The following is an 18,931-nucleotide window of genomic DNA, read 5'->3' as shown; positions in this document are numbered from 1 at the left end:
TATCCCACCTGAAAAAACTTGTAAACACTAAATTCTACAGCATTTGTAATTGTGAACATCCCAAAATCTATTGCATTAAATATAAAATCAATTAGTTTTCCTAAAATTAAAGCTAAATATCTTCATTACCACACGCTCGGTTTACGGTTGACCTGAGACTACTATAACTGTTATAGTAGTCTCAGGGTTGACATGCCAGAATATGCAGACACACAGAGTCGATGACAGATTTCTTTAAGTTTAGCACGTGCCAACTAAATATTTATCTGGCTAAAAAATGCTACAAATTCTGTATTTATGCTTCACAGATCTTGACTGCCGAAACTAGCAGGTTTCGTAATATTGCTTCGTTATGGTGCGTTGTTGTACAAATAGATCACTTGTACTATAGATGCATTTTATATGATTCTCCGTTGGAAACTAAATGTTCAGGACCTACTTATAAATCATCCTGTTGTTTACTGTCGAACATTATTCCCCCGAAAATTCAAGAGATAGACATGATAGTCCTGAATGATATCAAGTTTAGCAGGTAACCTCCGCGTGTAACACATGTTGTAAATTGTAATCAAATATTTCTAACAAAACTGTGGCCGTGTTCACACCAAACGCCGGTAAACGGACAGAAAGTCACAGGACAAAAAGTCACAGGACATAAAGTCACAAATTTGGTAGGACAAAAAGTCACAGGACAAAAAGTCACAAATAATATGTTGACAATTGTTTGAATATATAAGAGAAATATCTTAAAATATTTACTTTTTAATACATATATACATATTAAAGTTGAGGAAATGTGTCATTATACTTGAAAAATGAAGATTTATTCAATTTTAATCATGCAAATGAAAGATTTCTTGGCATTATGAAGCCATTTGAGTGCTGAGCCACTTTGACATTTTGTTTTCTTAACAATTATTTGATTTACTTTGATACTTTTTGGATAAATTTTGTTTACAAAGTTAGATTTTATAAAATAGTTCAAGAGAAATACAAAAATATTTTTTAGAAATGAGCGTTTTTTATTCAAAGAAAAAAGTAAAAAAAAAATGAATTGTGACTTTTTGTCCTGTGACTTTTTGTCTGTGACTTTTTGTCTGTGACTTTTTGTCCTGTGACTTTCTGTCCTACATTCCAAACGCCATATACAACTTAAACAAGTTTAAGGTTATACCTTTATCAGTCAGGGGACTTACTGTTATTAAATGAGAGTCAACATCTTCCTAGGTTTATAGCTTTAATAATAAGGATGACTGATACAGTACCTGAAATGAATACACAGTATATTAGTAAATGATTAGTTATCTCCTCCCCCGGGGACAAGTTTTTTTTGTATACGAAAAAAAAAAAACTTAAACAATTAAAGTCAAGTCTATTAGAAAATAGATCTTCAGGAATGTTCTGTTAAAGTCATCTGGAAGCGAACAAGATTAAACGTATGGTGTCCTTTCACAACTTAAAACGTATGGTGTCCTTTTACAATTTAAAACATATGGTGTCCTTTCACAATTTTAAATGTATGGTGTCCTTTAACAATTTTAAACGTATGGTGTCCTCTCACAATTTGAAACATATGGTGTCCTTTCACAATTTTAAATGTATGGTGTCCTTTTCTGTTATTCCAAGACTGTTTGCAGATTGTAAAGGTATGATTGAACTCTGGCATCCTGTATCAGCCACCATGGACATAGTGATTGTCTTAAGCTGAGAGGTGTCTTGAATGGGATGTCCAAACGATGAATGGTCCTCAGGTAGGGGTGTCATGTTAACCAGGAGCATTGGATGTGGTTTGGAGGGTCTAGCCACCCAGTGTCCATCAAATATGTGATGTTCAAGACGTGATACTTGGCTTGTCTGTTCAGATGTAGTGCACAGCTGCTCAAAGATATAACCAACTTGTTCTTGTTCTTGGTCTTTGGTTGATTTCCCTTGATTGGGCGGGTTCCTGTGGCCCTTACCTTGAGTGCAGATTCTAGAAGATGCATCACGGTGGCCCCATACGCCACAGGTAGTGCACTTGCTGCATGATTTGGTGTAATGACCTTTGACTGTACATTTAGAACATGTGAATGTCCAAGCTTCGCAGTATCTAGACCTGGCCTTGCGATCATTCCTCTGTCCATGAGCAGGACCACCACAAGCCCAACATTTGGCTCCAGCTGCTTGTGGTCGCTTCTGAGTATTACATGTGGCACTCATAGCACTAGCTGAATCTCCTACTGCACTCCTTGTGACTTTACCCTGCTCTTTCTGAGCAATAAATGATACAGTCTCTTCTAATGTTCTATCTGTCTTGGAGTCACCTAGCAGGTCAGACATAATTTCTGGGTCTGCAATACCTCTTACTAAATTGTCTTTTATTATCTCATCACTATAGTCAAATATATGGTTGCAACCTAATTCTTTACACGTTGCTTTATACTGGCACAGTGATGCTTGGCCTCTGAGACTGGCCAAAAAAGTTCTGATATTTGAACCAGGTGATTGAGTCATCCTGTTCAATTTTATGCGTTGGACAAGTGTGCTTTCTTCTTTGACAGCCAGCCTTTTGATTGCCTTTAAAAGATCTGTCTCTAGCATACTAGCAACATCACCTTGAAGGTCACGCATAATATCTGTACGCAGATTAGTGTCACAGCAGTAGAAAAGGGCTGTAGGCAAGACATTGTCTGTGATCGCCATCCCTGTTTTATACATCTTCCACTGTCTGGTGAATGCAGACCATTGATCTGGATCACATCCTGTGGCTATAGAAGGTGGGTCTAATTTTAACTTGTGCGTTGACGGTTGAGCCAGAGGTGGGTGGACGGTTCTGTCATGAATCTGTAGAGCAGTGGTTAGAGCAGCAGCAAATGCTTCATCCAGGTCCTGAGATTTCCAATTATAGCCGTCTATAGGGCACTGCAGTTGCCCACCTTTGTTCACAGGCGGCAATGAAAAAGTTAACAAAGAGAAAAATAAAACCACAAATGTCACAATGCTGAAAAAAACCTATATAAAGTAAAGTAAAGGTACTGTATCAGTCATAAATGAGAGTCAACATCTTCCTAGGTTTATAGCTTTAATAATAAGGATGACTGATACAGTACCTGAAATGAATACACAGTATATTAGTAAATGATTAGTTAGTTATAAGTGATTTTAAAATCACTTATTTGAGTATCAAATTCGAGGTTTTGTCACAAATTGGGATTTTGTAGTTTTTTCAAAATTTTAAACACATAGGTTTAAATAACATCTTTTAATTTGTAAAATCAAAAAATATGAACTTTTTGCTTCTTTTAAGTAGCAAGTTTTATGTCTTTGATGCTATCATTTACCTGAAAATTCTATTTTAGTTCAAAAAATGCTATAATAATGGCTTTACATAATGAACTGATACTTTCTTAACAGATTTTTCACAGCAGTGGGAGTATTTTTCCTGTGAAGTTCAAGGTTTCATCTTTCAGATTATGTAATAAAATTCTACTGTTCGCGATAAAAATTTCACTGTTTGGGGGTGTTGAAATTAGTGGGGGTTATTAAAAGAATGATACTTAAAGAAGTGATTTTTGGAAAGGAAATTGAGGTATGATACTTAAACAAGTGATTTTTATGTCATTATCCTAGATTCAGTACAAGGTCATCACCTGAAATGACCTGGTCATCGTAGACAACACAGATGTTGGTTCTGGTTTAGAAACATAATTAGTCCCTGGATCATTAGTATTCTATATTTAAAGCTACACTAATATTAAATCACTTCTTCTAGTGATTAATTTGTACTACTTGAATAGGTGATTATTAAAGAAAGACAACTCTAACTTCCAACCTTTATGGAAATAATGTTACTTGAATCAGTGATTTAGAAAATCACTTGTTTAAGTAAGTCCCCTGACTGTTTATACCTTTATACCTTTATACCTTTATCTTCGGGTCGTTACATAAGCCAAAGGCTTCTACTGACCCCTCATCTTGGATTGTCGTATATGATTTCTCATCTCATTATAATATATTTATATATAATATATTAAAGGGAAACTTCGCAAAAAAATCAAAAATTGATATTATGTCCATTCTGTATAAAAATGCTCAAATTTATAGATATTAAAGTTTTATTCCGCTAAATAAGAGATCACCATCGATTTTAAATTTTGAGTATCAGTTCTCTACTCTCCGCCATCTTGTCACCTTCTCCGATGAAAAATCCCGATATGTCAATAAACCACAAAGGAACAAAACTACAGTAAACGATGTAGTCGTAATTGCGTGTCGATATCTTGTCAATCGTACGGTTGTTTTATCTGACTGACTAACTTGATACGGAAAATGGTCTTATATTTTTAAATAACCATATAGTCGGTTATTTTTAAACTGATAATATTGTAATTAGTTAAAAAGTCAAAGTTCAAATCATAAAATGATAAATAAGTGTTCCGTGGAAATTGTTTTCGAAAATCTAATTCGTTCATAATTCTTTCAAGTAATAAACTTTATTTAAATAAATTCGGATCTTCCCTTATCTGATCACCAGCATGGCTAAAGGTATTACTCCCAAAGGTATTGGAAGGGGTGTAAGGTGACACGTCCAGGTATTCAATCGATTTCCTGTCCGGCGGGCTTGCAAGTTCATGCATCGTTTCACTTCTGTAGGTATTGATCAGTGTACACGACCGTTACTTATAACTTTCCATTTTGAACTATCAGGTGCATGTATAATATACATTTTTGTCTTGCGTGTCCGAAAGTGATTTAATATACTAGTCATTACTGAACTCATACGCTTGTTTATAAATAACATTTCTGGTGTAAAGAATATTATTTATAAAAAAAAAAAAAAATACAAAAAAAAATAATTGAAGAAATACAAATCTATTTACATATTTTTCCAAGGGTTAATTTGGGAAAATGTAATATATATTCGTTGTCAATAGTTTAGGACAGATTGGAACATACCAGAATTATTGATCTAAAAAAATGTGTGCACTTGTCGACGATTCGTGTATACATACGCCTGGTAGAAAGTTACGGAACTATAGTCAGTAGCGCAATTTAAAATATGTATACATGTATACATTGAACATAAGAAAGAAACATACATTTTGTGTAAATTGTGGTAAAAGTTTTGTAAATAGACTAGTCCATGTATGCCAACAGTATGTAATCAACGAATTCGATAGACTATTGTATACCAAAAGAAGAAGAAGAAAAAAAAAGAAACAATTTGATTTAAATACAGGTCAATTTATAACTTGCTTTGGTCATTGTTGGTTTATCGAAGTTAAGAACATAGTAAACTCACAGATTTATATATCAATTAAATTGTTCTCGAATAAAGGACGAAATTCGTCATCATCACAATTGTTCCAACATTCATGTAAAATATATGCAACTGGACGTACACTAATAATCCCCAAGGAATGTGAATATTTTCTAGGAAAACTATTGAGTATCAATTTCGGGATTTATTTTCTTTCTTGATATTCAATGACAGCAATTTAAAGAATAAACTGCTTGTCGGATATTTGTCCGCTTTAGGGGTATTCTTGCAAGTTGAACAGACTTATAATAACATTCAAAAATAGGGAAAGATAACATTAAATTCGTTGTCTTTTAATTTTAAACATTGTTGATCAAATAGTTATTTAAGTATATATATACGTTGGGAGACGACGATTATTATAGTTGTCTCAGATTTTAATAAGGACGTTCCCCATTATGAATAAATTTGGTTGACGTTTATCACACTTGAAAAGAATATCTATTCGTAATTTTTTGATTCCATTACAAAAATATTTTTTTCTTTATTCGTACATATTATATTCCACTTCGGTAGAGTTATCTTCAGATAGTTTCATATATTAATTAATACATGGCTTTCAAAAGTCTAAATGTAAGTGTTCTCGTACATTTTTTCGCCTAATAAAGACAAATAAAAATGATTTAGTAAAGCTATTTCTAATTTCTAAGTCCCCCTTTTTAATAAGACATAAATCAAGGACAAGACTTGTATATCATTTCATTCTGACATATGAATTAAGTTTCCCGTCTTTAACCGAAAATTGTGTATTTCTTAGTAAATTAACTTATTTGAATTCAAATAAATAATAGCACCAAATATAATTAAATAATTCCACGGCGACCAATTTTTATTTGTCACCAACTTGAATATGTATTTTTAATGTGTGTATTAAATGCTACCACTGATCCGAATAGACAGTCACACATCATGCACATGGCAAGGTGTGCCCTAGAGGCATGGTTAAATACCGAAGTGCAAATAACAATTTACCTTTCAACAAGCCATCTACGAGTATTGCCACAGAACCGTGAATACACACATCGTATAAACCTAGCCATAGCAGAGATAGTAAAAGGTCAATAATAGTACAAACATATTGTCTTTACAGATTATTGTACTTTAATTTGTTCACCTTATCAGTCCGAAAATGCATTTATTAAAAATAAATTTATAACTTTTTGTGTTGTCTACAAAAATAATTCGAATATATACGTTTAACATAGATAATTTATCTCACGAATGAGTACAATTGAACGTCTGTGCGTTTTATCTTCTTATTATCGGATGGTTATTAGATAAAGCATAAGTCATCGGCGCGCTTCAATTACGTTAAAATATGATTAAAAACCAAGACTTTTAATGATTGTATGTTTTAAATCCCAGCATGCAAAAATCAGGAGAAAACGTCACGACCTACAGGAAGTAGTTGATATTTTTTCATTAATTATTGAATTTCTCCTTTATTACTGCACATATAGCGATAAAACTTTGTGAATATATATATTATGTCATAATGAACATATTTAAACCATAAGTAAAAAATCGTGAATTTTCCCTTTAAACTTATCAAAAAATAACTTAAACGGGCAAAAAAATGGGTTAAATTTTTAAAGATTAGAGAAAAAAGGGCTGAAAATTATATGTTTACAGAACAACAGAACCCCCCATCCAGACCCTCATACACCATGTACACTGGTTACATGGTTGCACATTAAGGATTGTGTACCCTTGTGTTGATTCAATGCTAACACTTATGGAAGTTTTATAGAAAATCCACAGCCCTTATTTTTGCACTCTCATATTTGGCAATTTGATGACTGATAAATATAGGATTATTGCGTGCAGCAGGGGCGGATCCAGCCATTTTAAAAAGGGGGGTTCCAGCTTTATGTCCCCATTCAAATACATTCTCAGATCTGCAGTGACATCACAACATGTAACTGACCAAGCAATAGTTAGCATTTGTGTTATGTAAACGATGTTGAGAGGTGATGCGGATAAGAATCCTCTAGATTTTCCAGACTTTAATGCAAATTAATTTAATTGATATATATCGTTACCAGTTGAATATAGTAATTTTACTCTTTTTATATTGTTAAAGACACTATATAATATCTCCATTTTGATTTTTAACATACTATAACCTCTGGTTAAAAAATAATTGGCAATATAGATAATCAGTAATCACCTTCAAATAGATGAAAAATCTAGAGGACTCTTGCACAAATGTCTTGTTGGCATCACCCCCTGAAAAATGTAAATGCCAGGATGTGCGGATTTGAGAATTGATTGGCCAAAAAAAAAAGGGGGGCAGGTTTCCAACCCCTGGAACCCCCTGGATCTGCCAATGTGTATTGCTAGCATTGATTTCCTTAAAACCAGTTTATTAATGTAGTTATTGGTAAAAACAAATAAAAAATATGGACCAAATCAAGTACACCTTTAAGGGTGCGGTGCGCTCGACTTTAGTGACTCAGCACGAGGTATTTTGGAATTTACAGGTTGGTTTGAAATTTTTGTACAAAATAAACACTAGCACAATATCATGATCATAGAAAAGCAAGTGAGTAATCTATGTTTCAAATTTTGTAACAAAAATCTCTGTATTAAAGGCTGTGGATTTTCTTTAAAAATCTTGGTTTATTTGCCACAAAGTACTCAATTTCTGTTAAATGAAACAAAACAGTAAATAACATTGCTTCGCATCAAGTTTCCCCTTGGTGTATGTACAAAATGGCCTATCTCTATTATCATGATTATTCGTTATATCTGTAGTTTTGATACAATTGAAGTTTGAAAAATTCATACAAAAATGGCTACAGAAGGGGTCATAAACCTTAAATTTGTTCACATCTATACACCTGGTTTAGTTATACCTTTATACCTTTATCTTTTGGTCGTTACAGAAGCCAAAGGCAAAATGTTCTACTGACCCCTCATCTTGGATTGTCGTAATGTGATTTTTCATCTCATAATAATATATTTATATGTTATACATTGTATAGACATTGTTATACACTATAATAAACTTATCAACAATACTTATTTAGGTGTGCGCAGCTAAAACACTTAACACGAACATATGAATTTATATGGGTTCCAATTTTCCCTATTTAATGCAGACTTAGAAATTATTCAGAGTCTTTGCCGTCACCGTTAAATCTGACAGGTAATTCCACTGATCCACAGACCACTACTCTAATTGAAAAAGTATTTAGTCTATGTGCATGATGTGTCGTCTTACACTGTTTTTTAAAAAGTTTTAATGAGTGACCTCTAGTATAAATAGATGGGGCTAATGTAAAAAGGCTTATCCAGTCGATGTCATCTACACCATGCAGTGCTTTAATTTGTAGACTTGTATCATATCATATTCCTATCCCTACGATATTCCAAAGATGGCAAACCCATTGAACGTAGCCTGTTGTCATAGATAGATATTTTACCAGTTTTGTGGCCCTTCTTTGTACAGATCATATTCTAACAGCTAACACACTATTGCAGTGTATTGATTTAAAAATGATGAATAAGAGATAACACTGTACTTTTTCATAAATATCACTTACATGTTTTTCAAATTTCAAATTAGACTCGAAAGTTACTCCCAGATCCTTTTCTTCCTTCACTGTAGATGAAACAATATCTGAAAAAGTCTAATTTTTGGCAATATGAAAAAACCAAAAAAAAATGTCTTTACACCCAGTATTTTAATAGCACAAATCGAAGAACAATGAAGAACCCACATTGAGGATCTAGGATATTTTTTTTTAAAATGGTACAAAAAAAAATCCAGTTCTTTCCTGTTGCCAAAGTGAATCAATTTCAAAAAGCTTCTAATGGGAATCATGGGAATACAGTAAGGAATAAGTTTAAGACACTATTCTGCTATTTGTGGTTTACTAGTATATGGACCATAATTTGCTATTGGGCTCCGTTTCCTATAACTATAGAAAAGTGATAAAATTTGAATTACTGTAAGAAAAGTTGTAACTACATCTAAAGATGCCATTATTTTTATTAACATACAAGTGTATGCTACTCTTCCCTAGAAAAAAAATTGAAATATACGAATTTCAAAGATTCTACAACCGTATTTTTGTGTCGTTTCTCGCGTTACTTTTTGCTTCCGAAGAGCATAACGCTGACTGATTTATAGATAATCGTCACCGGCAAATTCGTAACTTTTGCTTTCAAATAACAAAGAACATTGACCAATAAGAATAGTGAGAAGAAAATGCCGAGAACTATAAGTATTTATGTAGCAGATGTAAGAACAGTGGCGTGATTTTTGTGTCCGATTTCGTAACGCAAATTTTAGATGATGTAATCTGCTTTGTTGTAATCGAATTCTTAAAAACAATATGCAAATATGAACTCTCGCGAGATGTTCAAACAGGTAAATCAGAGATGATTTACATTCTTGTTTTGATCTTCGTAATAATTAAGTAAGAAAATGACGTTATCGTTATGCGTTACATTTCACACGAAACAGAAGTCCAGTTATTTATTAAAATTGTTTTTGTCCTTTTAGTTCTAATCATTTCCGGTCATACGTGAAACATGTGACTAACATGTGATCACGCCCTTACAGCCGGACATACGATATACTAGTTCTAAACATTGTTTTTGTTTCCAACGGGATGTTAGCAAACATAATCTGTAGACTTGTTTCGACTTGTTTAAAAAAGGAAAATACAATTTTCAAAGAGATTGCGCCGGGGGTCTATTATTATTCCTATGTGCATAATGTTACATACGATCTTGTGTGAAAATAAATGCCCAATGACTTGACAAAATCGATTTCAAATTTGACCGACGTTTAAACACACTACGTTTCCCAATAACGATGTAAAGGGTCCTTGGAAAATTCAATCGAAATTACGTCTCTTATCATGGTGCCGATGTTCGTTGGATTGATTTTGCTTCAGCAGTAAATATTACTGGATATTTTAGGTGAATAAAGATAATTAAATGAAAAATGCATGTTAATATACCGTTACACTAGGAATGTACAAAGTTGGTAACTTTGTCACAATTTTTAATTATTTTTTTTTATTCATGTTCTGCAAACACTTTTCAGAAACGAAATAAACTTGTCAAAGGAAAAGTAAACTTTTACCAGGCATGACTTGAAAGGAAGTACTTTATTGATTTTAGCCCACTAAAGTAGGTTAAAATGTGGAAATCATGTAGATGGTGTACAGGTCACAAATATCACATGGTGCCTATTTTAAAGATTTTAATTCCAAGTTAAAAGTTTTTTTCTTTACTGGATTTAAAGAATTTTACATTGCCAATGATTTGGAATAAATTTTATATAACTGGAATTTCAAAACCAAATATAAATATATTTGTTTGGCCAAAACATCAAGATACAACGATTATGGTATCCTGTATCAATGAAGAAAATATGGAAAATTCTGAATAAATTGTACTGATTGTTTTCAAAACAAGCACATATTTAGGAGTTTTATAATACTGTTACATTTAAGATGGATTTTAAGAAAAAGTATACTGTTCAGATTATTTTAAGCAGATAAAATAAAACTAAAAAAATGCTTTTGGTTTCTTATGGTTTCCTGTCACGTTTAAAAAAAACTTTAATATAACATTGAAAATAGATTTTAAATATTAACATGAAGCAAGTAACACTAGTAATGGTGTTTATTTATGCCTTTTGAATTATATTGTGCAAAATAAAGAAAATAAAGATTGGTTTCCTGTTTGGTTTCCTGTCACGTAAACAGTGAATCAAAATGTATTAATTTTTTCTCGAAAAACTCAATTGTTCCATTCATACTATTCTAACACCAACACAACCCACAAAATAAAAGTTAAAATTTTAGAACTTATAAAAAAGGATACAAAAAGAAACCAAAGTCCGAATACCAAATTATGGTCCATATCCTGTAATAGTTTATCAAATGCCAATTATTGATTTTAGCATTCGCAATACGAAAGGTTTAGAAATATATATATATACTAAAATATAGTCAGATATGTTGGTAACATGAAAGAATCTTGAGTAACAGGAAAACGGTAACAGGACAGAGTTGGTAACAGAAAGGATTTTTTCTCAAAAAAGTTCTTTATTTTATAGTTTAAGAAAAATACATCATTTCAGATTGGTCACAATTGGAAGATAACAGCAAACAATGTCATTTATCTTTCGAAACTGTATTTTCAAGGGGAAAAATCTGCCTAGGTAATGAAAAATTCTAAAATAAATTCCTTTCTGTTACTATCTACATGACTATCTACCATACAAGAATTGCACAATGTTCTCTGCTGTTATCAAAAGCAAATGGTTATGCTGTTACTTTTGATCAAGTAACAGGACAGAATGTAACAGAAAGGAATTACGCAGTACTTTTTGTTCATTAACTCCAATTGTGTAGAGGTTTACTTCCATCTACATATCAATTTTATAAGATACTATAAAAACACATGTACTGTTATAGTGCTGACATTGAAATATTCTCAGAAGATACACAAAAAAGCTGTTACAGGAGAGAACATCAAAATTTTTATCTCCAAATTCTAATCTTTGGGGAGTTCAAATTTTTCAAACTGGCTGCTATTCACCTAAACATAGGAGTCATACACTCAAGAAATGATGCTCTTCACATTGCATTAAAAGAAATAAACTTTGGTCTTTCCGACACATGTGGAAAAATGCAGTGGTAACAGGAAAGTAACTACCCCTGGGGACAACATTTAAAATACGCTTAAAAATGCAAAATTTTCTTACATGCTTTAGTTATAACAAAATCAGACCAGTAATGGAGAAGTGTTTTATAGTATCTATCATATTTGTGAAAATTGTTTGTAATTTAGATATTTTTTAAATGATTTAATTTTCAGAAAAAAACAGGGGATAACATGATTTTTTTGGGGGGTTGACCCTTTAAATTTTATTTTTTTGTAAAAAGCAAAATTACAAATTAAAGAATGTTTAATTTGGTGCAGTTGGTGCATTATATAATCTAATTAATACTGAAACTTAAAATTTTCCCAAAAGATGTCTGAATAAAAAAATAATTGCTGTTGAAAGGGGGGACAAGGAAATTAGACTTTTTCAGATATTGTCTCAGATAATGCAATAAAAATTAAAGAACCATCCAACATGGTATAACGATATTGCAGGACATTGTCAGGATTAATATATGTAATACTTTACGTTTAGCAGCATAAAATTTTAATTTCAACATATCTGACCATTCACATAATCTGTCCAAATTTTCCTGTAACTTACATCGTTCATAATCTGACCAGACTTTAGAACAAACTGTACAATCAGGACAGTAGCAAAAACTTTTTCTATGCCCTCTACTACATCAGGAAGGTTATTTTAAATGTTAAAAAAAAATGGTCATAAAACACTTCCCTGAGGTACACCACTCATAGTGAGATTAAAAAAAATGATAAAAAAACAAATAATAAAATGTACCTGTATGTCATGTACATGTACTGTATGTTTTTTCTTTTTTAACACTTTAAGCATGTTCTACATTTCAAAGACACGATCACCATGATCACGGAGTTCATGGATATGGTCATGTGTATTATTATACTAAAAAATATCACACCATGCATGCTATGAATAATTGTTTTGAAATTTATTTTTTCTTATTTTTCAGATCTAGGAATTATTAAGAAATAGCTTAGCCCAGCATTATACGTGTGTTGTGTTAAAACTAATATTGTGTTGCTGATCAGCTGATTATGTGAGAAATGGCGACAAAAGTTACAGCTAATCCTGATCTTGATATATTTAAAGAAGAAAAAGAAGGAAAATTACGAGAAGTTGGAAATCAAGCAGTATGGTCTCTGTCTTCCTGTAAACCAGGTAAAAACAATATTATTATTTAATTTGGTACCTAACACTACAGGGAGATAACTCTGTAAAATCAGCAGAACGTTTTAATGACGTTGTGTTCATAAGGGAATATTAAGCTTCTCAATGATCAAAATAAGTGTTTGTCAAACTGCTATATAACCAGTGTAATTTTTCTGATTAAACGGTTGGTTCAAATTTTTTGAAATTCATATATTTTTGTCAAAGGGTCAAAGTAAATACTTTGACAAAATTTTAAGAAAATTAAACGAGCCAAATTAATTTTAGTTAAAGTGTTAGGTACCACCTTAATTTTGTGGGTACAATGTATCACTTTTAGGAATTCTCTTGGATTGAAGAAACTATCAATTTTGAGGATATATGTGATTTTCATGATTTTGTGGTTTTGCCAATCTGTGCAAAACAAGCATATCATAAAAAAAAAATATTCATTGAACTTTTGAATTACTGCTTCACCTGTACCCACAACAGCTGTGCAAAGTGGTATCCGACAAATGATAATGAATCCAAAGTCATGACAGTATCATGAGTACATGTATATAGTTTCAAGGTTTTAAACATAAGAAATAACTAATTATGTATATAACTTACATATGAAAAACATTAATGTTTTTACATTTAGATTAAGGGGCCTCTGTGACCGTGTGGTTGAACTATTATATCACAAGCTGGCACATGACAGATGCTTTCAATTCAAATTTCAATTAACTAGGACTGTTAGTTTTCCGACTGAAAGATGGTTCTCTCCACCTTCATCAATAAATAAAAACTGACCGCCAAAAACTAGCACAATAGTGGTGAAGTGGTTTTAAACACCAATCAATAAACTAAAATTAACATTTTAATGTTAATAGAAAGAACATTTACAAAGCAGATTAGGAATTTTTTTTCTATAGATAACATTTTAGTCATCCAACACAATTGTGTTGTTACTGTTGTAGGAGGGTGGTAAAGGGTTATTTTCGTGCAAAGTGTTTTGCCATTTTTATTTCACGTGCAGCCGTGAAAAAGGTTCGTTATTCACCGTGTTTCGTGAAATCGGTAAAAAGATCAACGTGCAAGAAATTTTTAATTGTTCATTCATCGTGAAATGGCAATTTTATTCAGCGTTCTTCCGTGCAGATACCACCCCTTTACGCCCCTCTTGTAGATGTTGTAGAATTTTTATGATTTAAACATTACATGTACACAATTGTAGGAAATGGAGTTGACCAGCTTATGGAGGATTCTCAAGACACTTACTGGCAGTCAGACCGTCCTCAGCCACAACTAGTTAACATACAGTTCATCTAACCTGATATTGTTTTGTAGTATTTTTATGGTTTAACATTATATATACACTTTTGTAGGATTTGGAGTTGATCAGTTGAGGGAGGATTCTCCAGACACTTACTGGCAGTCAGACGGTCCTCAGCCACACCTAGTTAACATACAATTCAGAAAGAAAACTACCATTCATGATATATGTATCTACACAGATTACAAAGCTGATGAAAGCTATACCCCAAACAGGTAAAAAAGTCTCACAGCAATGCCATGAAAATTATGAGCATGCATTTGACAAAACAAATATATGTATGTTTACTGCCACCTGCTGGAAAAACACACCGTAATTGTTTGGTTGGTTGGCAAAATTTGATTACTGTAGATTCAGGAATTATTGCGTGCATTAATTATTGCGATTTTGTCATTTAAGACTGAAATGGGATTTTAATTTTTACGATTTTGAGAAAAGTCCTGTTTAAAGCTACGATATATATCAAAAACCTAATATATTATTTTTTTTGGCTCAATCAGTAATGTAATACAAATAGTGTAATAATAATTCTTTTTTAGTAACCAATAAGGTTCAATTTTTTCAAAATTAGCAAAAAAACATTGATTATGAATTATTCACTTGCAAGTGAATAATTCGACCTCATTGAATCCGTATTAATTCATGTAAACTTTAATTTAACCCCTCAGATTGAGATGGATAACACATGAATTGTATGTGTAAAGTTTTTTTAAAGGAAGAGAATGTCAACATTGAAAGTGAAACAATGGTAAATCATTTGATTGACTGATTCGATCCACAAATAAGCATTCTAATACAGGTAAAAACGATGGTAAACATTTTTCTTTCATCTGTAATATGAAATTAAATAGACCTAGAATAATTCAACAGCATGTGTTTGCTTAATCTATTTATCTCTATATTTATGTTTACATCGATATCGATTATATGGTCATCAGATGACTATAGTGGTCAACCCGATAAATAATTAGATGGCGTCTAGACTAAAATACACACGAAACGAAGCTACATATTCTCATGCCTGTGCCTTGTTTATTGTTTTATTTAGACTTTTAATAGTTTGGATAAAGGTTTTACATTGTTATAAATCAAATATGAGAATTTGATTAGAATCAGTGAACATGAATTTGACAGCTAGTGCCCTTTAATTCATATAAAATATTTCAAAATGTGAGTTTAAATTATTGCGATCACAACTTTCTTGCATTTTTCGCAATAATAAAAACCTCGCAATAATCTTTTTTTCCTTTTGATCAGTAATCCCAGAAATCATGGAAATTACCTTATCTCATTCTGGAATGCAAAGTATTGCATTTATCTATATTTCTGAATAGGCGCAGTTTGTTGACTTGTTTTTGTCAACCAGATAATGCTTTTCCTGTATTTACACAATACTTATTTAATTTTTTTTGGCAGTCAGCTAGTAGGGGGGATAGGATGATTGCTGTCACCATGGTCACAATTTTCAAATTTCTGTATAAAAAGTCCACTCTCAAAAATATGGTTCTGTCATGTTTGTCATGGTACAGTATACACACATGTTTTTAGTTTGGTTATTCTGGTTATTCAAACATGTCTAAATCAATAAAATTTAATTATATAAAACCAGCCTTGTTATTTAAAATTAGAGATCTGTATGTAGTTGTTAATGAAATTGAGAATAAAAATGTATTTCAAAAAATCATCAACCCATCCAACATGTTCAAAGAGCAGATAAAATCCATCAGCCACTAATGGGTTTCAATGAAGTGTGAAAATTCAGCACCCAGTGGTCGGTTTCAGCTGGCCCCTCAACTTGAAAAATGTGTACTAGTTCATTGAAAATGGACATCATGTTTAACTTTTAATACAAGACTTATAAAGGCCAAAGTCTTGCATTATTTTTAATTTTAGTTTCTAGTGTACACTTTGGAGTTTAGCATTGAGTTCATTATCAAGGAACTAGTATACATATTTGTTTAAGGGCCAGCTGAAGAACGCCTCTGGGTGCGGGAATTTCTCGCTGCATTGAACACCTGTTGGTGACCTTCTGCTGTTGTCTGTTCAGAGGTCTGGTTGTTGTCTCTTTGACACATTCCCCATTTCCATTCTCAATTTTATTATAATATATTTTTAAAAAAGAAGATAATCTGGTCAATCAGGAAACTAACCCAAATAATTCAGTCATTATATTCCGCTGATCTACGATTACTACATTAACCTCGCAAGTAGGAGAGATCGATTACAGGGAGGGACTGAATTATTCAAGTTATCAGGAAACCTACATGACAACTAAGTAACTACTGTTACCAGGAGAGGGGGAGCAGGACCTTTTTTCAGGACGTCGGGATCTGGTGTTTTTAAGCTTCAGATTTCGGGATTAATCCTTTTGGGATCCAGGAATTCTTTTTTAGAATTGCGGGATATCAGAATTTAAATTTCTTTAAATTTGGGACCTCTTGATTTCATGTTGTGAAGCCCGAGATTTCCGGATCAGGACCCCTCCAACCCCCCTCTGTTAACCTGTCAAAATTTAACCCAACACCTAGCTCATTATATATTTACTGTTTATCATTTTCTCCCATGCCTTTTAAAAGTTATTAATATCCTTTGTACACAGATCACATTTGTGTACTTTACTAATAACAATAAAATTTTTCTTCACGACCTTGACTTCCTATGAGGGAGGTTCTAGTATGGTTGGTATAATCAACTTTAAAAGATAAATTATATTCTTAAAGAAATACTATTAATATACATGATATAAGGTATATTATACTTATTATTCCCGATCCTGCAAAATAAAAAAAGAATAAGTTCAAATAGAAGTAAAAATTGTGTTTAAATGATTTTATTATACATATAATGTACAAAACTAAAATTAACACATGTATTTTGATAGATACTTGAACGCACTTGTCAAAGGAGTCACTGGGATGATATGAATTTTCAACAAACCAGTTACAGTCTGTTTTCCGTTTCAAGAAGTTTCACTGTATGGATAGAATGTAGATTATTTTTAAAACTAACAAGTAATTTTTCAACTCTCTGTGCAAACATTGCAGAAATCGTATAAAACAGCTGCTTATGGTGTATAAAATTCAAATTCCAATTAAATTGGTTAATTAGGGAGCTACCATTTGATTTTTATGGGGGGGCTAGGATGAAAAATTTTGTCCTGCTTTTTTTTTTAGTTGTAATCTCTGTCCTGCCTTTTTATTTTTTACTCTATTCGGTCCTGCCTTTTTTTTTATTAGTTTATCCTGACTTTTTTTACACAAATTGTCATCCTGCCTTTTTTTTTTTTACCAAGTTGCTCATCCTGCCTTTTTTTTTACTCAAAACTCCTGTCCTGCCTATTTTTTTCAAATTTCATCCTAGCCCCCCCATAAAAATCAAATGGTAGCTCCCTTATGTTAATATTTAGTTCATTTTTTTCAGAATCTCAATTAGGGCTGGTACCCATTTTAATGACCTTGTTGAGGTTGAACAGATAGAGATGTCGGAACCAGTTGGATGGGTGTGTGTACCAATGAAAGATGTCAATGAAAAGCCAATAAGGACATTTATGATTCAAATAGCTATTTTATCAAACCACCAGAATGGACGAGATACTCATTTACGGAGAATAAAAGTACGCGCTCCTGTACAAGACATTTCATCAGCAAAAATCCCTAAATTCACAAGTCCTGAACTTTTGCAGTATGCTTTTATTAGATAGCATTTGTAAGATAAGATCATTATAACTTTTCATTTTCAAGTTATGAAAAAGAAGATACAATGAAATAATCTGCAGTTACCATTGTCATTCTGTACATAAATTTATAATAATATCTGATTTGAATACATTCGTGTCAATATAATCAAGGACTGTCTACTTTTGATCAACAGGATGCTTAACCAATCATATAAACCAGAATTATCACCCAATTCTGAGTTGTCTGCTTTACTTTGTCTTGCCTTAGAGATGTTAAAGAGGAAAGACTTAGGTGTGTCGTTTCCAGTAAAAACATACCGGTAACAATTTTACTGCACCAAACATGCATTTCAACAATTTTAATGAAAGTCTCTTCAGCTATGCGTGAAGCCAAAATATATGAAAATCCAAAGATTATTAAAAAGATGAAAACCAAAAACCAAAAAGGAAAATTATAGCCAAAGCCAGAAAAGGAATCAGAGCTATGCATGAGAAAGATACTTTCCTTAATTTTAAATAATTTCAAAAATTTTCTAACAGCAAATTTTAATAACACAAAATTTGTTTTTTTAGGCCAGTACCAAAGTACTGGCTACTTTGGTGGCCATACCCTCAGGGACTAGCAGTCCACCAGCGGAGGCATCGACCCAGTGGTAGTAATAACACTAGTGTTTTCAGAGGTGACAGTTAAGTAGAGGCAGCATTGTTGTCAGTGGTTTGCTCAAGTTTGTAATTTGGTCAACCTAAAGGGGATTAGTATTTATTTAAAAGTCAACGAATTTTTAGATCCAGTTTTAGTAGTTCGTACTTAGATACTTT

The 18,931-nt window shown here is 32.3% G+C and overlaps 1 protein-coding gene across 1 annotated transcript; it reads left to right on the top strand.

The window, feature by feature from the left end:
- The first annotated feature begins 414 nt into the window (after positions 1-414).
- On the top strand, positions 415-18,345 carry LOC143042818 (anaphase-promoting complex subunit 10-like). The gene is made up of 4 exons (XM_076215283.1): positions 415-532; positions 12,922-13,130; positions 14,489-14,651; positions 17,857-18,345. Exons 2-4 carry the CDS (start codon positions 13,016-13,018, stop codon positions 18,134-18,136), a joined length of 558 nt encoding a protein of 185 aa, XP_076071398.1. The 5' UTR covers positions 415-532; positions 12,922-13,015; the 3' UTR covers positions 18,137-18,345.
- The last annotated feature ends 586 nt before the right edge of the window (positions 18,346-18,931 follow it).

This window comes from Mytilus galloprovincialis, chromosome 8 (genome assembly GCF_965363235.1).
Source record: "Mytilus galloprovincialis chromosome 8, xbMytGall1.hap1.1, whole genome shotgun sequence".
In the NCBI taxonomy this organism is placed as follows: domain Eukaryota; kingdom Metazoa; phylum Mollusca; class Bivalvia; order Mytilida; family Mytilidae; genus Mytilus; species Mytilus galloprovincialis.
This window is presented reverse-complemented; position numbering and strand designations above follow the sequence as displayed.